We start from the raw sequence: 21,847 nt of genomic DNA, 5'->3' as shown, positions 1-21,847 counted from the left end.
ATTTTTAGTCATTCCAAGGATTTGGTTGTTCCTGGTATCACAAAGGAAAAAAAGGCCTCAGAAATTTAATTCATTGCATTTATGGGTAAGGTACTCTGCCAAGAGCTAGTGATATGAAGATGAAACTGAATGGGTTTATGTTCCAAAGAGCTTACTGGCACAAAGGGGAGATAAGAGAGGAACATAAATGACTAGAATACAAGTTTAGATGTCATAGGAAGACCAGAGATGGTAGATGGAAAGCTAAATGGAAAGGTATATTAGGAAAACTAGGAAATCCGGATTACAGTTTCAGCTTGATCACTGAACTACTTATAAGATCTTGGGGAAGCTGTTACCTTTTCAGTTTCCACATCTATAAAGGGGCAGCTAGGTACCAGGCCTTGAGTTAGGAAGACTCATCTCCATGAGTTCAAACCTTGCCTGAGAACCTTACTAGCTACGTGACTCAGGGCAAGTTGCCGAACCCTGTTTACCACAATTTCCTCATCTGTAAATGAAATGGAGAGGGAAATGGCAAACCACTCCAGTATCTCTGCCAGGAAAATCCCATATTGGACCATGGAGAATCAGACATGAGTGAAAATGACTGAATAACAAATGTCAATAACAGGCAAGTTGAACTCTATGATCACACCAAAACTCAATGACTCTAAGATATTAGCACAAACTATTTAATTAGTGTAAGTAACCATACATAAAAAATCCAGAACAAGAAGAGATTACCCAGGAAGTTAATGAGAAGACTCATCTCCAGTGAGGAGAATAAAGTTTTTACCATTGTAATGTAATTCTCAGAAAGTGGCTAATATATGGGCAGTCTGGTAAGACCAATGGACTCCTTCTCAAATCATGTTTTTAAATTGTGACATGAAATTTATAAAATTATAAAGGAACACAATTATACTGAAATTCAGTTTTCAGAACATTTTAAGTTTATAGGTACAAGGTTAAAAAAGCCTGCTTTAGTAAAACCCACTGATTTTATTTTTAGTAAGAAAACTTAAGACTCAGAAAAATTAAATTATTTGTTAGGGGAATAAAACACAACACAGAGTTTCCTCATGGAGCAGTAAGGGCTGAAGTCCAGCCAATTTTATTTTTTCTTTCTAATATTTTTTGATGCTTAAAAAAAGCCATATATGGTCTCTTTAGTATCTCCCTATAAAAATGCCCCTTCCCCCAATTTTAAAGGTCTTTCTACCATAAATAAGCTCTTCTGAATTCTCCCATGTCCATGGGAACCTATCTTTCTAAACATCTATTTCAATGTCCTAATCTAAAAAAAGTCATGATCTATTTCCCCAGGGCCAAGGTGTTCAATGCTGCAAAGAGGTAGTTATGGGATTAGAACAAAATCTTTCATAGTTCTGCCTTAGATCCTATCCAGGGGGATTTACTCCCAAGAGGCACCAGAAGAACCTCTTTAAAACAAGTTTCACCATAAATGTAGTCCTGCCTGTTACAAGGCATGGACCCCAGGTCACTTGTCCACTAAGACAGGGTCTTTGATCAGATATTTTACATGAACAGAACATTTAGTTATCAGTGAGTGTTATCTGGTAAACTTTCAGTAGAGTTCCAATTAATACAACTCTTGATCACTGGTCTTCTGTGGCACAATGACAATGGACAAAACATTGGGCAGTGTTATAGAGACAACTAGGTGGCACAGTGGACCGAATGCTGGACCTAGAGTCAGAAAGATCTGAGTTCAAATTCAGTCTCAGACAATCACTAGCTGTGTAATCCTGGACAAGTCATTTAAAATCTGATTCAGTTTCCTCAACTATAACAAAGGGATAATAGCACCTAACTCCCAGGGTTGTTATGAGGATCAAATGAGATAATAATGGTAAAGTGCTTATTAATAAGGTGCCTGGCACATAACCAGTGCTTAATAAATATAATAAATGCTTGTTCCCTTCATTCCTTCTTTAGTGTAAAGAGAATTCAATATGGAGTCAGAAGAGTTGGGTTCATTCCTAGTTAAAAATATTTCTTACTCTCTGTGAGACCTCACAGGCAGATCATTTCCTTCACTGGCCTTTACAATAACAAGTTTGAATTAAATCTCCAATAGTTTTTTTCCAAGTTTAAAATTCTAATTATGATTTTGAGGCACTGCAAGATGAGTCATTAAGTGTAAAAACAATTATACAACTTCCTTAAACCTCAATTTTCTGACCTAAGAAAATTAATTAAATTAAAAAGCATTTATTAAATGCGTATCGCATGTTACGCTAGATGTGAAGTACACAAAGACATAATTCTGGAGTTGGTCTAGCCAATTTCTAAAATTTCTAGCAAACCTAACATCCTACGAGTCTGTATTCAGCATCATTTTAGCATGATTTATTATTAGATTTAAATATTTTTCAATTAACAAGTATTTTTTAAATTAATCTGTTCCTTCCACTAGCCTAATACACTAAGTAAATTTAAAAAACAAAATAAATCCCTTAACATATGCTGTTGTCTTCTATATCTTTGAATTTAAGCAGACAAATCTTCATTGCTCCTTAAATGGTTCAACATCTAAAAGAAAGCCATTCCTCAAAAACAATTCTCACACTGACCATGTTTGAAGTTCACCACCTCTGGAGGAAGCAAGTGGTATGTTTCATCTTTTTGAACTCATTGCTTTATTTTTTTTTTCCAATCCTCACCTTCCATCTTGGAATCAATACTGTGTATTGGAGGGGCATCAGGGTGGCTCAGTGGATTGAGAGCCAGGCCTAGAGATGGGAGGTCCTAGGTTCAAATTTGACCTCAGACACTTTACTATCCAGCTGTGTGACCCTGGGCCCCATTGCCTAGCCCATACCACTTTTCTGTCTTGGAGTCTATACACAGTATTGACTCCAAGACAGACGGGTAAGGGTTTAAAAAAAATAAAAATAATTTTTAAAAAATACTGTGTATTGGCTCCAAGGCAGAAGAGTGGTAAGGACTAAGCAATGGGGTCAAGTGACTTGCCCAGAGTCACACAGCTAGGAAGTGCAGATTTGAACCATCTCTAGGCCTGTCTCTCAATCCACTGAGCCACCCAGCTGCCCCCACATGGCTTTATTTTTATCAAATTAAAATCTTAGAATGTTTGAAGTAGAAACACTCTGGGAGAGCTTCTTCTCCAAGGTCCTTACTTCACATCTGAGGAAACCAAAGATCAAAGAAGTCATGTGATTTGCTCAAATTCCTCCAAATACAGTCCTGAGAGAGATTGAGTTAGAAACCAGGTGTCCCAAACCAATGCTTTGTCCTCCACCCATCATGGTGACGTATTTTATTTACAGTATATACACTAAACCAAAAATAGAAAATGGCAAACCACTTTGTTACCTTTGCCAAGAAAACCTCAAATGGGGTCACAGAGAATCAGACTTGACTAAAACAACTCAACCACAACAAAAACACGAAGACATTTATCAAGTGACTAATAGGTGTAAGGCATTATACAACAGAAAGCTCATAGGAATTAAACCTCAGGACAGGCCAAGTGTTCATTTAAAGATGAGGAAATTGAGGCCTAAAATGGTTGAGTAATGTGCCCAGGATTAAAAAGTACCTAGACAATAAGTGGGAAAGGGGCAAGAGGGAGGGAGAAATGTGGATCTCAAAATTTTTTTAAAGGAATGCTTTAAATACTTAATTTAAATAATTTAAAAAAAAAGAAATACTTGATGAAATGCTTAACAAAATCTTTTTTAAAGTAACAAGACATAAGGTCCTAGGTTCAGATCTGGCCTCAGACACTTCCCAGCTGTGTGACCCTGGGCAAGTCACTTGACCCCCATTGCCTACCCTTACCACTCTTCTGCCTTGGAGCCAATACACAGTATTGACTCCAAGACGGAGGGTAAGGGTTTAAAAAAAAAAAGTAACAAGACATAGATAGCACAGTGCCCGGCACCTAGGAGGCAGTGAGGTAATACAAATGATAAAGTACTAGAAAGACCCAACTTCAAATCCACTCTTGAGTACTTACTAGGTGTGTGACTCTGGGCAAGTTACTTAGCCTATTTGCCTTGATTTCCTTGACTATAAAATGGGAATAATAATATCTATTTCACAAGATTGTTGTGAGCCTCAAATGAGGTTATCTTTAAAGCCTTTATACCATTATAAATAGGCATTTAAAAATGCTTTTTGCTCTCCGCTCCCTAGTTAGTGCTTAATAAATGTTGGTTAACACATGAACTAGAAAGCAACTTTTAAACCATCTATGCAATCCCTTCATAACAGATTGGAGTGTTGAGGTCCAAAAAGGCCACAACTTGTTCGAGGTTAGATTAGTAATAAGTTCCAGAGCCAGTATTTAAATCCAGATTCCTTGACTCTGTCTCCAAATCAGGGTTTGTTCCACTAATGTAGCCGGGGATGATTCTAGGTCAATTCCTTTTAAATCACCGTATTTCCTAACCATGCCAATTAACCAAGAGTTCATTGGATTGGCTCAGTGGGACTACGTACAAAAAGGCCTATTAGGCAACAGGACAAGAATTATTCTCAAGAGGATGGATCTTTTCAGTCACAGACGTCAGTCCATAGTTACATTTTATTACAGTAGTTTGGTATGAGCAAATGAGACGCCAAGGGGAATATGAATGCATCTCTACTTTGGTGGAAGGGCACTATAATTAGAATAGTTATGCAAATCATCATTGGCCCAGAGTCTGAAAGAAATCAAATCAAACAAAAGCTTGTTTTAAAAAAAGAAAAGGAAAAGCTATGTCGTGAGACATAGCCAGAAGCCCAGCTGTATTGCTGATCTTGTCGTGTTTTCTCCTATGTCCATGAATTTGTGCAGGATATTCCCCATACTGCCAGGTATGCAGTCTCCATTCCTCCTTAAATCTTTCAAGACCTAAATCAAAGCCCTCCCTCAATTAAGTCTTCCCTGATCATCCCCCAACCTCACAACACACAGTTGAAATCCATCCATCTACCTCATCAAGTTTTATCCTACTACATCTTGCTCTCTCGTTTTTATCATATTTTACCTTCTGTCTTATTCTGTAGGTTAAATGATACATTTTCTTAATAAAGGATGGTTTTCATTTCTGTGTCTCAAGAAGCTCACACTATACCTTATATATGCCAAGACCTTAAATGTTTGATTAAATTAATTCAGTCCATATGACACCAATAAACATGAACAAAAAACATTAACCATTTGATGGGTGAACATTTTGAACCCATCTGAAAAGACTGGGATAGTAGGTGGTAAAATCAGTTCAGAAAAGATGTCACCTTCTTTTCCATTAATGTTAATTGTGAACCACTGCATAAGTCCTTCCACAGATCACAGAAAGTTAGGGAGTCAACAAATACTTATCAAGTGCTCACTGTGTGCCAAATACTGTGCTAAAGAAAGGCAAAAGACAGTCTTTGCTGCCAAGAAGCTCACAATCTATTAACAAGATCAAGTAAAAGAAAGAAAACCATTGCTGAAGCAAGGAAAGACTCATTTCTTTTAGGTTTGCCATTCTTTTTTAACTGGAGTTGAGCAATTAACACATTTATACTGGGGTAAAGGCTTTTGCCATTTGGGGTATCCTTACTATTTTGCTGAAAAGCCCACAGCTAACCCAAGTCTCTACATGAATTAATGGGGTTTGGGGAATATGATGGCTTAAAGATGGTGACTAAACTAGACAAGGGTCCTACCTCGTTCAAACTTCAACCGTTGGAAGAGCTGAAACTGATCCACTGGCACCAAGCAGGAGATCTGAAACCAAAAAGAGAAAGGTGAGATTCTCAGCACTCCATGGAGTTATGTTTGTTACTAATCTCGAGTTCTCTCTTTGTTGAGTTTTCTGTACCACCTTAACACAATATTGACCTCTTTAATTGCTTTGTAGTCCTCCTCTAGAAGTCATACTTTGAAAGAGGGCACCACAGAATCACCAAACTGGAAAGAACCAAGAAACCATCTAGTCCAACCTTCTCATTTCATAGATAAAATATTTCATAGACCTCACTTCATAGACCAAAAGAGAGAGGTTTATTACATAAAAAAGTGGGAATTAGTGACTGGGCTGTGGCTTAACCCCATTTTTTTTTAATGCCTCCGTCTCACATTGTGTCTACTATGCTGTCAAGTGTGCACTCCTCTGGAACAAGAAATCTGGTTCTTCCCAAACCTTCTAGATATTTACAGTGATTTCCTGATTTTTAAAAGACTGTGCATCTCACTTTTTAGATAATAAAGAGAGTTCAGACACAATTTGCTTAACTATGCTCTTTTGTTACAAGAAAAGTTTTTGCTTTTGTTCTCTAAATTTGGGAATGGATAAGAGGAAGAACTAGTGATGGTGATGCCATTTAAAAAAGGAAAAAGGATTCTTTATTATTTTTAATATTCAGAAGAAAATGGGAGAAAGTTCAGAAAGACAGACACATACAAAAGCTTTTAAACTACCATATTTATCTTACATATTTTTTAAAAATCTTTATCTTCTGTCTTAGAATTAACACTAAGTATCAGAGAAGCAATATTAAGTATGAGTTCCAAGGAAGAAGAGCACTAAGGGCTAGACAACTGGGGTTAAGTGGCTTGCCCAGAGTCACAGAGCTAGAAATTGTCTGAGATCAGATTTTAATTCGGGACCTCCTTGTCTCCAAACCTGGCACTCTATCCACTGGGCCACCACTTTTTTTTTTAAGGCAAACTCTTCAAAATAGTGATGAAGAGTTTTAGATATATTCTATTTTTCTGTCCTTTGTATGTTATTTGTCATGTGTGTTGGTATTTTTCAAGTTCAGAATAATACTACTTTTAAAAGATAAGAAAGAAATGTCCTAATCTAATTCAAGTAAAACCAGCTCTCCTGACCCTTTTCTTCACACAGGGAGTCTGAAGATTTGGCTACTGTATAGACATCATATATGATATTAGTAAAAAATGAAACATCAACTGGCAGCCTTCTTGTGGTAAAACAGCCTTTTCCCTCCCAGATGAAGACAAAAACCAGATTTTTCCTTATAAGTAATAAGTATTCTTATGTAACAAATATCTTTTGAGATTAATGATGTCGAATATGCAATTGCCTTTCACAGGTGCTTACTGGAATATCTTATTTGCCTAAAACACAGCCTTAAAAAATAAGATTCCACTGACGTCAAGATTTGTGTTTCAGTGTTGCTTAAAAGATTTAGAATTTGAGAGAGAAGGATTGCGTAACCAAACTCAAAAAACGTGAGCAAGCCCATACAGGCTACATTCTTAGCTTAGTTAGCATAGGTCTCCAAGTCTCCTTTCTTTTCATGTCTATAGATTGCTACACTTTATTGCAGCTAATAAACAGATAAAGATGTAAACTAAAAGAGTTTGGGGAGAAGAAAAGAGGCAGCTAGGTGAATTTTTAGTCCATGCAATAAATACCAACACGTGATACAATCTAGTCCTAACAGAGGAAAAAAATAAATTTGGCCATCTGGATAAAAAATTAAACTGTCAACTACATTGTATGAAGAACCAAAAGGCCTGAGCATTTGGGATGGTTCCCATTCCCAACAGAACGAAATTAAGCCAGGGACAGAGTTTGAGAATAAAAACTTTTTTCTTCTAAGCAACCTTATTCAGTTGAGAAGTGCTATATGGGTATGTTCATATGTAGTATGTGTGGTTGTGTTTGTGTATGCATATACACTCAAAAAATATATATATATACACACACATATGTGTATGCTGTAGTTATTGAATTCTATAATAGAAGGTTGTTTTTATACCAATCAGGTTTATTTCCTATGATCAGGAAAAAAGGAAAAGCACCTAGATTTCTGAAATATTTGTAGCATCTCTCTTTGTGGTAGCAAAGAACAGGAAATTGAGGGGATATGCATCCACTGAGAAATGGCTAAATAAGTCGTGGCATGCAATTGTGATGGAATACTACTATGATGTAAGAAATGAACAAGTTAATTTTGGAAAACATGAAAGATCTACACAAAAGTATGAAAAATGAAATGAGCAGAACCAAGAGAAGATCATATGCAGCAACAAAATATTGTCTGAAGAATAATTCGTGTAACTCTTCCTCCAGAGAAAGATCTAACAAAGAGAAACAAGTAAGACATGGTTTTATACAACATAGATCTTTTTGTCAAAAGATGCCTTCTCTAATGAAGGGAGGGGAGAGGAGAGAGGGAGTCAATTGTATATTTTCATGTAACAAACAAAAAATGTAAATGTAAAGGTTTTTCAAAGATTAACTATTACCCAGACATTCCAAAGAAGACCCAAAGTGAGGTTTATATTTTTCACAAGCTATATCTCCTCAAACTAAAATTTTTAAGGGTAGAAGTTTACAAAACAAAAACAAAAAAAAAAGAAAAAACTCTTTTTAAAATTCCCTATGTGTCTTAGCATATTGTCCCCACATGACAGGTCCCCAAAATGCTTGATAATAATATAAAAGAAGAAAGGTGGAGAACACGAGAGTAAGACAGAATAAGTCTCATATGAAGAATACATGCATGATAGATAGGGCATGGGACTTGGATTCATAAGAGACCTGGGTTAAAACACTGACTAGTTGTATGACTCTATGCAAGTGACTTAATAATAATCTCTTTTGGCCTCCATATATTTGTTTATAAAATGAAAACGGCCTCAATGGCCTCTAAATCTATGTTCATCTCTAAATCTATGATCCTATGAGCCTGTGCCATGGTAACAAATGAAACTCCTTGGGGAGAAATTACTTCAAATAATTACCTGGGAACTATATGCTGCAGAGCTATCCATGCCTGGCATACAGCAAGTGTCTAATGAATGTTTGCTGAATTGAATTTTCCCAAAGTCCACTTTGCTTCATATCTTTTACTACTTTGTCAACTGCATCCAACAAGGGCTTGAGAAGAAAAGGAAAAATAAGGACAGAGGAGAGAAGGCTGGCCTTGTGAAGTCCAGGGCAAGTTATTTAATACTTGAACCCTTTCTAGTGTATATAATTATTATTGGTTATTTATTTCTGGTTTTGTCCAATTCTTCATGACCTCTTTTGGGGTTTTCTTGGCAAAGAAAGTGGTTGGCCGTTTCCTTCTCCAGTCCATTTGACAGATGAGAAAACTAAAGTAAGGTTAAGGAACTTGCCCAGGGTCACAGAGCTAGTAAGAACTTGAGGCTGGATATGAATTCAGATCTTCTTGGTTTCAGATCTATCACTCTTGTCTACTAGGTCACCTGGCCACTCTGTGTCTCACTGACCTTAAAGGATAAGTGAGCTAGAAAAGCAAATAATAAAAGGAGTGCTTTGCCCTAATCATTTTGATTTATTCTTTTCCAAGATAAAATTTCAAATAATACAAGAAGACTCCTAGGATAATTCTCAATGTCATTTATTTTTGTCTCACATGAAAGGCACATGTCATGCATGGAAGTCAAGGAGAATAAAGTTAGCAGTGAAGATCAGAAAAAGAGAAATACTAAGGAGAGAAGGACACTGACAAATTACAGAGAAATTTGATCTGCCTTGAAGTCACAACAGCAGAAACAATTATGACCAGAAATAGAAAGAAAATGAATCAACTTATTACAGAAGACCATATTAGTGGTGATGGAAGGTTGTAATCTCATGTAGTGACTGGCTCTTTTTTTTTTTAAAGCCCTTACCTTCCATTTTAGAATCAATATTGCGTATTGGTTCCAAAGTGGAACAGGAAGGGCTAGGCAGTGGGGATTAAGTGACTTGTTTAAGATCACACAGCTAGGAAGTATCTGAGGCCATATTTGAACCCAGGACCTCCCATTTCTAGGCTTGGCTCTCAATCCACTGAGTCACCCAGCTAGCCTCTGCTGGCCATACTTCTTGATTGGGTTCCTTATTATCATCTTGAGGTTAGAGAGCTGTGAGCTGTGGCACTGGGGGGAAGGGAGGGATTCTTTTTTTTTAATGACTCTGTGATAAAGGTCTGAGAACTAACATATGTAGAGAATGAACATGAATATGGAAGACCAAGAGTTATGTAAAGGTAGCTAAGAATATTGCCAAAAGGTCCCAAAGAAATAATTGCAAACTATTAACAACCACATGAAAAACTGTTACCAAATCACTAACAATGAGGGTGATGCCAACAAAAACAACTTTCTCTCGTGCCTAAAAAACTGGCAAAGATGTCAAGAGATGTTTTTCACAATCTGTGTTGGAGGGGTAGCAAGAAAATCACATGCACTGCAGAGAGGTCAAACCATTCTATAAAGATTTGAAATTATTTTTAACATGATAAGGGAGCAAGTAGGTGGCACAGTGAACAGAGCACACCAGACCTGGAACTAAGAGGACCTGGGTTCAAATCTGACCTGGGCAAGAGGATTGACCCCATTTGTCTAGTCTTTGCTTGCCCTTCTGTCTTAGGGTTGTTGAAATTGCCAAACCTTTCAACCCAGGGATGCCACTGCTACACTCATATCCTAAGGAGGTCAAAGACTGAAGGGGTCTTCTATGACACAATCAGTATTCATAGTAACCCTTCTGGTGGTATCAAAGAACTAGAAATAAAATACTGTTGGTGCTTATTGACTGGGAAATAGCTAAACAAATCATAGCATATAAATGCTACAATATGAAGTGATGGAAAACTATGGGTATAGAATATTGTCATGTGCTACTGAGTGTGCTTGATTCATTGGTTGGTTTTACCAAACATTTTTTCCCTTTTAAAAAAATTTTGGTTATATTGAAGAAGGATATATTTTATAAATAAATATGATGAAGAAACAAAAAGGTATCAATAAAATGAGGTTTCATATACAAGCTATACCTCTATAGTATAGTTTATTAAGCTATATTCTAATAAAGGTATTTCTATATAAAACGTATCTATACCTATGACTATATAGAAATACGTACTTCAGAGAATCACAAGATTAAAGAATCTCAGAGTTGGTGATCTAAAAAAAGGATTTTTTTTCTTACAACAACATAGCAAACATGATTCTCCATCCACTCTTTTCCAAAGAAAGACACCAAAATTTTTTTCACTCAAGACCAATTTTACTTATTTTATCTATCTTCCCTCCCGATGAAATGGCATACAAAGGAGCAGCTCAGTGGGTATGGCAGGGTCTAGATATGGGAGGCTTTGGGTTCAAATGTGACCTCAAACACTTCCTGGCTGGGTGACCCTGGGCAAGTTCACTTAACCCCAGTTGTGCAGCCCTTACAGCTCTTCGGGCTTGGAACCAATACTTAGTATTAATTCAAGGGGAAGGGGAAGGGGAAGGGGAAGAGGAAGGGGAAGGGGAAGGGGAAAGGATTTCTGAAATTTCTGAAAAAAAAATGCTTTCCTCCATTTAAGTGATTTTTTTTCTTACAACACAGACAGGGAACTACATAATAGAAAGTTGAGAATGACTTAATTGGAAGCATTGTTCAACTAGGAGAAAGAAAAACCTAAATTCTGTGATTCTAGTCTTATGTGGGGTTCTCTGGCTCAAATGCTTATGACAAATTTGGAAAAGTTGTTCCAACAATACTGAAAAGAGTAATTGGTAATAAAAGGTGCTTATTCCATGGTGCCAGTTGCTTTCAAGAGAGTCCTCTAGAAGTCCAAGTTCCCAGAAAGAAAGGATGGCAATGGTAAACGTGGGAAGGCATGACTAGCATGCAATAGAAAAAAGGGGATAGAATGGTAAATATGGGAACACATGATTAGCATGCAGTAAGAGAGAGTTCTCTCTGCTGTTAAGGAAATTCCAAACAGCTTTAATTTTATCTCACCACACTCTATTAAAAATGGAAAAATATGCATGGTGGGAAGCTTCTGCTCTCTTCTCCCACTGTCTCTCCACTGACACCAATGGACCTTAACAGAATGTTCACTCAGTTGACTCAAATCCTTGCTACTTTTCATTCAGCCTCAGACACTGATGTGAGCTTTCCTATTATGAAGGATTTTCACTTTCCTACTGTCTCAAGACTACCTGGACACAGTCTCTAACTTTTACCTTACAAAACTGAAGACAACATATAGAAAAAAGGTTCATGGAGAGACAAGCAGTTTGACACGTAACAGAATTTCAAGGCTGAAATCTTTGGCATGTCCCTTTGTGGAAGACTGACCACAATTCATGTTTATTAACCTTCCCTGCCAAATCCCTACAAAGAGTGTCTGCATTCACTTGGCTGCTCACTCCTCAGCTTCTGTATCCACCACTGTAATGAAAGAGGTCACTAATGACCTCCTTGCTGTTATGTTTAATGGCCTTTTGTCCCATCCTTAACCTTTTTGTAGCATTTGACCATCCCTTCCAACTTCTCTGACTACTCCTCTTTTGTGGGCTTTTTATTTTCCTTCTGCCCCTTAAATGTGTGTATCTCTCTCTCAAGGATTTGTTTTAAGCTCTCTTCTTTCTACACTCTCTCCTTTTGTGATCAGATTCACTCCCACGGTTTCAATAACTACCTCCATCTCCATCCCTAGGCTCTCTCCAGAGCTCCAGGCCACATTTCCAGATGCTTGCTGGATATTTCCTGGGTAGGCTGCCAACAGCTCCAACTCAGCATGGCCCCTATCCCATTCCTCAGTTTCCTTTCTTTATTTTTCTGCTACCAGTCACAGAGTCGGTATCTTCCATGCCTTCTCTCCTTTACCTTGCTCAATTAATTGACACTACCTCTGCAATATCTTCTGCATCCATCTTCTTCCTGTCCATAACCATTGCAACAACCCTAGTTCAGCCTTTCAACTCTTCTCTTCCCAGTAGCTTCCTCGCTGGTCTTCCTGGCTTCAGGCTATCATTTCTCCAACCCAAAGTACCATTCTACGCACACACACATCATTCCTCTACTCAAAAAACTGCAGTTGGCCTTCTTCTTGTTGTTTAGTCATTTTTGTTGTGTCCATCTCTTTGTGACTCCATTTTAGGGTTTTCTTGGCAAAGATACTGGAGAATCTGGCAGTATACCATTTACTTCTCCAGTTTGTTTTATAGATGAGGAACTGAGGTAAACAGGATCAAATGATTTGCCCCAGGTCACACAGCCAATGTTTGAGGTCAGATCTGAACTCGTGAAGATGAGTCTTCCTGATTCCAAATGCAGTGCTCTATCCACTGTACCACCTAGCTACCCTTGCTTCTTATTACCTACCAAAGAGAGGTATCAGCTCCACAGTCTGGAATTCAAGTCACCAAAATCTGGCCCCAATCTTCTCATCCAACCCTCTCATACCTTACTCCCCTTCAAATATTTTATGTCACAATCAGCCTGGAATACTGTTCCCTATTCTCATCATACCTTTCCAATCTCATTCTGTGCTACTTTCTTTCATATGCTTTCTACTCTAGCCAAACTCTTCTGCTAGCTGCTCTCTGCATACTCTATTCCATTCCCCATTTCCCTATCTTTGAACAAGTGGCCCCAAATGTCTGAATACACTTACTCCCTCTTAATCTCTGACTTTTGGAATCCTTAGCTTCATTTATACACCTCCAGGTGCTACTTCCTACATGACACCTTGCCTAATACCTGCTAATTACTAGCATGAACTCTTTTAAAATTACCACTTCAGTAGAATGCATGTCAAGTCAACAAAGCATTCATTAAGTGCCTGCTATATGCCAGGCACTGTACTAGACACTGGGAATAAAAAGGAACAACAAAAAATAGTCTTTGCCCTCAAGGACCTCATAGTCCAGTGGGGTAAACAACATGTAAACAGCTATAAACAAAATATATATAAAGGTCAGTTGAAGATGATCTCATAAGAGACAGCCAATAAAAATGCCCAGTCAGAAAATAGAGCATCTTGTGTAAGGAACCCCAAGGAGGCCAGTGTCACTGGATTAGATTTCATGGAGCAGAGTAAGATAGGAAGGCAGGAAAGCTGAGAAGGTAGGAAAGGGAAGGGAAGGTAGGAAGTGGAAAGTTATAATGGGCTTTAAAAGCAAAACAGAGGATTTTATATTTGATCCTGGAAGTAAGGAAGAGCCACTGTAGTTTACTGAATAGATGGGGGAAATGGTCAGACTTGCAATTAAGGAAGATCAAGTGGATAGCTAAATAAAGGATGGACTGGAGTGGGCAGAGGCTTGTAGAAAGGCAGACTCAGCAGCAGGCTATTGCCAGTCCAGGCATGAGATAATGAGGGACTTCACCAGGTTGGTGGCATTGTCCAAAGAAAGAAAGGGGCATATGTAAGTTATTACAGTGATAGAAATGATAAGGCTTGGCAAGTGATTGATATGGAGCATAAGAGAGAATGAGGAATCAAGGACAACACCTAGTTTTCAGCCTGAGTGACTGGGAAGACAGTGGTACCTCAATAGGAAGAGGGGAAGAGTTTGAGGGGGAAATAATGAATTTGGTTTTAGAAATGTTGAGTTTAATACATTTATAAGACATCCTGTTAGAAATGCCCAAGGGTTCATCAGAGATGTGAGTCTGGAGGTTAGAAGAGGGATTAGGGCTAGACAAAGATCTTGGTATTATCTGCTTATGGGTGTTGATCCATGGGAGGTGATAAAAAGACTATGAAGCAAAATAATATACAGGAAGAAAAGAGCCCAAAACAAGGCTTTAGGGGATCCAGGAAAGAGGGCAACCTTTTTGTCTTTGTATTCCCAGAACCTTAAAAAAAAACAAAAACACTCTGCATATCACAATGGTTTATCAATTTTTTAAATTTAATTTTATAGACATACAGTGTGGAAATAACAGCTTTGCCCCACTTCCTGAACAAGGACCAATGATAGAACAATAGATGTGATAGTGATTCAACTAGACCCTTCCTTTTTCATTCCCTCTTCTCTTACACACTACAACCCTAACAGGGCATGGTAAAAATGTAGTCAGAATGCCTATAGGATAGGGAGAAATGGCAGTAAGCTGCTGGTTCCTCCCTTTCCTCTACCCGTGATAATCTCAGGCTAGCAGTAAGAGAGGCTAAATTGCTCAGGTTGTACCATGGCAGAAACTATTCAAAAGAATTTCCTGTTCAGCACCCAGATTTTCCACAGTCCAGTCAAACATTTCAGCCTCACCCAAGCAAGTAAATAGTAGTCTACTTCCTCAATTACTGTAACTGAACTGCTTAAGATTAATCATAACTTTTCCCAAAATATATGTAACTTCAAATCAGTCACTTATCCACAAAAAGGTTAAAAAAGAAAACTGAGGTATACCTTCCATTATCTAAAATAATAAATAAAAACCATTGGCCTGTGTTGAAAAGACCAAACAAGAATTGTGCTCAAATTCATGTGCTAGAAAAGGATTAAAGATGAACATGAAAGGTCCAGAGTTGGAATAGTTTAGAAGTTCCTTCCTATCTTTGTCCTGCTCCTAAATAGATTGCATCAGAATGAATTCCACTCAACCAAACATTTATTAAGTACCCACAATGTACCAGTTACTAATGCTAAGTGCTAAGGATACAAGAGAAGCAAAAGACAATCCTTGCCTTCAAGGTGCTTACAATCTAATAAGGTAGACAACATGCAAACAAGGACATAAAAAGCAAACTAAAATAATATTGATAGGAAATAATTAACAAAGGAAGACCCTAAAATTAAGAGTTGGGTAAGGCTTTCTGTAGAAGCCCATGTTCTATGACTTGCCTTTTTTTAGATAGAAATTAATAATGCCTTTTTCTGTTTTCCCTTTAATTAAACAGTATCTGAAGTGGACATTAAACACTTCTTGAAGTAGTTGTTCAATATTTGAAAGACAAGATTCAAAATCACAGCTGGGCCATCTCGGAGGGAGTAAGAGGGCAAATGCAGATGGAGGCAGGAGGGATGTAGGAGTAAGGAGCCAAGCCAACGTGTAGGCTAGAGTTTCTTGGTAAAACCATTAAGAGAAAAGAAAATTAGTTCCCTGTTTTCTTGTATCCCATGGCAACTATTCTAGAGAAAGAGACCTACTATATTTAAACATTTAAAAAAGCCATTGCGTTTTCAAAGAGAACATACAGAAGAGCTATAATATATTGTAATAGAAATATCAGCAGGACATTTCAGAACTTCCATTTATGATATGCTAATGTCCTTCATCAGTTAGGCTCATAACAAAATCAGTGAGTGTATGGTAATGGTCCATTAATGAACACCCTGGAGTGTCTTCCTGCTCACCTAATGGGAAATGGGCCTTGCTGATTTTCTCCAGCTTGAAAAAAGATTATAGTTTCTTCCCCCCATATCTTATTTTTGTAAAATTTTCTTTAAGGACCATTAAGTATATCTTATGCAATCTTAAAGTAAACTTCCTTTATATAGAGAGGTTGAATCAAACAGATTTTCTCTCAAACCCACAGTCTTAAAACATTAACACCAGGAGAGATCTAAAAATTCAGAAATATATTTTTACCTTCTAAGTCCATAAATGAATCTGTGTGTCATACAAAGGAGAGATTTGAAAAATGAAAAGAAAGACAAAACTTTTACTGAGCAAAGAAGGAAAAAATATTCTCTGTCATAGCTCTGTTCAAATAAGGCAGTTTTCTATGGCATATATATAAAAATATATATAATATAATATGATTATCTGGCAATTCAACATATGGCTAGAAATCCCCATCAATTAGACAGGTAGAGAGATTTGGGCAACTAGGTGAGATGGGATAGAGTGTTGGGTCTGGGAGTAAGGAAGACTCATCTTCCTGAATTCAAATCTAGCCTCAGATACTTATTAGCTGGGTGACCCTGAGATGGAGAAGGAAATGATAAACCTTTCCAATATCTTTGCCAAGAAAAACTCCAAATGGGGTTACAAAGAATTGGACATGACTGAAAACAACTGAACACCAAAGAAATTCTTGGGATCTCAGGATTGTAGAAGCTTGATTTAAAATTTAAAATATTTGAGCAGAACTGCATAAGTTTTATCTCTGTTTATTTGTTTTGTTTAGTGTCCCATCATACTTCTGACATCTACTTTGGACCAACTGCTATCTAGTCATATCTCTATTTTGTACCTGTGAAACTGATTTTTAAAACTCAAGTAGAAGACAACATTTAACCCTATGATGGAGTCCAATGTCTTAGACTACATTTTTGAATCTGGATGTCATCCAAAGAACCATATCAATTAAAAGTTAGAAGAGACTTTAGTAGCCATCTAGTTCAAACCATACCTGAAAATAATCTTCTCTTGCTTTTTCTTGAAGACTTCCAATAAAGAAGAAATCATTACCCCCCCAAAATTAAATTAAATGTATATTATGTGGGGCATATTTTTTACTTCAGGATTAAAATTCCATCCTAAACTTATCTGGGAAAAAATTTAAAAGAGAGTATATTATATCAGAGTTGAAAGTTACAAGTAGGTCTCAGATTAGTGTGAATAATGAATCCCCTAAAGTGGTCGCATTAATTGAATTTTTAGTGCATATTTCCATTGAGCTGGAACCAATTACTACATTTTACATAATTAAAACTTCAAATTGTACAAATCTGATGTGACCACTTCGGGCTATTCATTCTTCTCACTAATTAGGACATAGATTTTTTTACATGTTAAAGTTGCCAAAACAGATGCAAGGGAAGGTTATTTATCTTCCTTCCTTAACCTAAGTTTAAGCTTAATTATGGTATCTCACACATCAGGATGTTGTTCTTGGTAGTTTGCCTAAATGTTTTCTCACTCAGTCTCATACTTTACACATAATAACTCAGTATCAGAGATCAGAACTGCAAAGGCCCTAAGAGGCAATCTAAGACAACTCTCTCATTTTAGAGATAAGGGAACTGAGGCCAAAGAAGGTAAAGGGAATTGTCCCAGGTTAATGTCTCAGAGGCAGGATTTGAACCCAAGATCTCTAATTAAAAAACAAATTCTCCTTCTACTATACCATACTACCAGTCACTTCTTTGCATAAAACTAAATAATTACTTCTTTAATACTTTACTTTTGTGTCTATATATAGTTGCACACAAAAATATATGAATGTATGTGTCACTCTATTTTTCAATAACAATTTTAAAATAATTTGTTTATTCTCCAAAATCAATAACCTCCAAGCCCTTGTTTACTCCTTTTATTCTCCCCTAAACTTCCTCCAGGCAGTCTCTATGGTTCCAGTAATAAAATTTCCCCCTCAGGTGCAGCTTCATGAGAATTATTTCCTCTACTCCATGACCTCCCTGCTTATTTCATTGATTCATGTTTATATATAGCAGCTGGTGTATGTACATTTAGAGTTTAAATATAATCTTGGTCTTCCTGCTGGCCAGTCATTCATTTATCACTTTTTTCTGGTCTTCCAGCTTCTCCCAAAAGTCCAGAAAAGGACCTTTAAGCACAGACAATTTGTGTCATTGTTCTCCTTTAGAATGGTTTCTTGGAGGCAGCTGGGTGGCTTAGTGGATTGAGAGACCAGAGGTCCTGGGTTCAAATCTGGCCTCAGACACTTCCCGGCTGTGTGACCCTGGGCAAGTCACTTGACCCCCATTGCCTAGCCCTTACCACTTTTCTGCCTTGGAACCAATACACGGTATTGATTCCAAAACAGAAGGTAAGGGATTAAAAAATATATTTCAAAACCAATTATGATTTAGGTTTCTAGAATGTAAACACCTTTTTTAAAGACCCTCCCTCACACTTTACTCAGTTGGCAAATACGATTAACATTGGTAGTAGTCTAGGTCAAGTGTCAAACTCCCTGAGAGCCCCAACCAAATTAAAATGTAACTGGGAAATGTTTAGCAGAAAATATAATACAGGGAATGTATTTTGTGGTTTATAAATCAACCTGAGGCAGCAGGGATCTGTTTCTACTTGAGACTGACACTATGGGTCTGAGGCAATGAAAATATCTTCACCAAGAGGGATGTCTAGAAGAAATGCCAATGATTAGATGGTAAGAGTCTGAATAATTCACTGGTAGCCAGTGTTTCAATAAATACTTCTGAAAAAGAAAGCTAATAACTTGTTTCCAGTTTGTCTGGAAGGCAGGCTCACTGCCGCACAATCAGAGGTAAGAAAGAGCCCTAGGGAGGAATGTCAGCAGGGAAAGAGGGAGTATTGATTGTCCTTCTATATCCGTACCTCTGACTCCTGTAGGGTACCACGATTTAAGCACACCATGTCAGGGCAGGTGATGGGAGACCCACATCCTTCTCGAACTGACAGCTGCACGTACTGTTTCAGGCACTAGAAATGAACAGACAAAAAAAATCAAGCCAGTGAAATAATACATTCTAAGACCACAGAGGCTGCCAAAAAGAACCATCACTACAACCATCTGTTTCTTTATTTGGTAGTCCTGGGGATCAGATCCTCAGAAAACAGGTTATCTTAAATGTGAAAACGAGTGCCCCCTCATCCTTGGGCTGCCTAAAACTAGAATGAAAAATATTATATAGGTCTGTCAGGGTTAGTCTTAAACAAAGGTAGAATTGCAGTCATGTAAGTAATGTGTCTTGAGAAGCAGTGCAAAGGGAAGCTAGGTAGCACAGTGGATAGAATACTGGTTCTGAAATCAGGACGTCTCCTCTGCCGGAATTCCAATCTGACCTCAGACTAGCTGTGTGACCCTGGGCAAGTCACTTAATCCTGTTTTCCTTAGTTTCTTCATCTGTAAAATGTGCTGGAGAATGAAATGGCAAACCACTCTAGTCTCTTTGACAAGAAAACCTCAAATGGGCTCACAGAGAGTTAGGCGAGACTGATCAACAATAATGAAAAGGGCACCTGGCCAAAAGTTTCTTCTACCCATCTGAAATAGGCAGTCAAAATTTTACTATTGGAGGTTCAATCCTTGGACCTAAAGTATTGCCATCCCTTAATACCATTCATCTAATTTTATTTAAAAAACCATTTATTAGGTACCTACTACATGCAAATATCTCAGACAATCTAAAAATCTAAATCTCAGACAATTTAAAAATGGATTAATATCTAAGAGTAAATTAGTTCATAATTATTTGTTTCTTGACATATGACTGAAGATGAAGAATATTTTTGAATACTATTTTTTTCTCCAATTATATGTGAAAACAATTTTTTAACATTTGGGCTTTTTTTTTTAAATTTTGAGTTCCAAATTCTCACTCTCCCTTTCATCTTCCCTCCTTTCCCCTCTCCATGAGAGAACAAACTAATCTAATCTAGATTTTAAATTTACAATCATGCAAAACATTATGATGAAGAATTTTTTATGGGAAAAGTAATTAATGTGGTTAATTTTGAGACATGGGGCACTAGATAAGACATGTTCAGGTGAGCTACCACCTTGGGCAGCCTGAGGATGCAGGTTGACCAGGCAGAAGGGCACTATAACAGGGAAAAGGTGTGTGGGAGGAAGCCACTCATGTCAAAATCTTACCTAGGATAGAAAGATGAGCCTGATACTACAGAGACCACGAACTCCTGCACCCTCAACAAGTATCAAAAACAAGACATTTTAAGGAAGCAATTGAAGCAAAAGTGTCAGTATTCCAAAAGCAGGTGCTTACTTTTGACCAACAGGAGTCTCAAAAAATCCCTCCACCATTTTATTACTTTTCCAAATCACATAAAGAAGAACCTCAGTCTTTACAATTTCAGCAGATCTACAGATTTGATAAACATGGCTCTCTTCTATACCAACGCAAATCACAACCTAGTCATGCCATCTCAGCCTGTATAATTCTTGTCCATGTTCCTTCATTAAGGATCTCCTCAATATGGATTCACTGTCCTTTATTTTCTATTTCTCTTTCAACAGAACATCTCCTTTATCTATTTAGCCTGAGGGTAGAACTAGGATGAATAGGTCAAAATTATAGGGTACAGATTTCATCTGCATATAATAAATTTTTTTTCTGCAACAAGAATGCTGGAGAGAGAGAATGGTTCAGTGCTTCAGCATCAGGGATATCTAGACTCATCAAGTTCTTCCTTCATTTCAAATTGGCTCTGCAACCCTAGACAAATAATTTAACCTCTAACGGCCCTAAAAGAAAGAATTTCCTCACAAACCATATTTTGTACCAATGAAATAATAAACTGAGTGCAGCAATAATGAGATATCCAAAAGTAAAATGGCTTTCCTTATAGGTGCTGGATTACCCATTGCTGGTGGTCTTTAAGCTGGGACCAAATGATTCTCTTGTTGAGAATAGTAGAGTGTATTCATGATATGGGAAAATTCAAGGTGACTTTCAACGCAAATTTGATTCTATTGCCTCAGAGTAACAATCTGAAAATCAACAGACATCATTTCTGCTATTCAGCTCCTAAGAAAAATGACATAAGTGGTGGTAACCTGGTTAGGTTTTGCATTTGGGTCCCTAGGACAGTGCCTAGAGCATAGTGGGCATTTCATAAATACTTGCCACATTGTTAAATGATATCCTATTTACCCCTAAGTCATAGTGTAAATCTTAGGGGTGTAAAATTGAGATTTGAACTCTGGACTCCATTCCCCAGGAGTCCTTGCTAGCTCCCAGAATGCCCTCTAATCTCACTGAATTCTCACCTGGGACAAGAACAAAATTTTATTTAAAGGGTCTTCCCGTAGGCGGGGTCTCTTTTGGACTTCCGTTTTGGAGCAGACGTGGCTCTTTCCATAATGTAGGTGAGGTCTTGTCTAGGTCTCTGTGGCCTAGGCACTTGTTTCTTATCCTGTATTTTCTTTAATCCTTAATCTTCAATAAACCTCTAAGAAAATATATAATACTCCTTGCAGAGAGAAACTAATTTCTACCTGCCTCAGTCTCCCCTAAATTTTAATCTTTACAGGGGATAATCCACAAATAAGACATGCTACCTCTAATCCATTTTGAAGAAAAGAAATACATCTTCCTTGGGATTAGTCTCAATATAGTTCCAACCCCAGGAAAACATTGTGGGAAGCTTTTTGTGAATAAACAAGCTACTTATAATGGAAATTCTATCTAGCCTTAAGGTTATCTATGTTA

At 37.4% G+C, this 21,847-nt stretch overlaps 1 protein-coding gene across 9 annotated transcripts in view; it reads right to left on the bottom strand.

Annotated features, from left to right (window-relative positions):
• RNF144B (ring finger protein 144B) overlaps positions 1–21,847 on the bottom strand; it is a 236,712-nt gene that overhangs the window by 31,099 nt on the left and 183,766 nt on the right. For all 9 annotated transcript variants that reach the window (XM_007487884.3, XM_007487887.3, XM_056823490.1 and 6 more), the window contains 2 exons: positions 18,993–19,097; positions 5,671–5,731 (listed from right to left, as the gene is read on the bottom strand). In XM_007487884.3, coding sequence (XP_007487946.1) covers positions 5,671–5,731; positions 18,993–19,097 — 166 coding nt within the window. The remainder of the gene's footprint in view (positions 1–5,670; positions 5,732–18,992; positions 19,098–21,847) is intronic.

The sequence above is a fragment of the Monodelphis domestica genome, chromosome 3 (genome assembly GCF_027887165.1).
Source record: "Monodelphis domestica isolate mMonDom1 chromosome 3, mMonDom1.pri, whole genome shotgun sequence".
Taxonomy (NCBI): Eukaryota; Metazoa; Chordata; class Mammalia; order Didelphimorphia; family Didelphidae; genus Monodelphis; species Monodelphis domestica.
The sequence above is the reverse complement of the archived record's forward strand: the minus strand, read 5'-3'. Positions and strand labels throughout refer to the sequence as shown.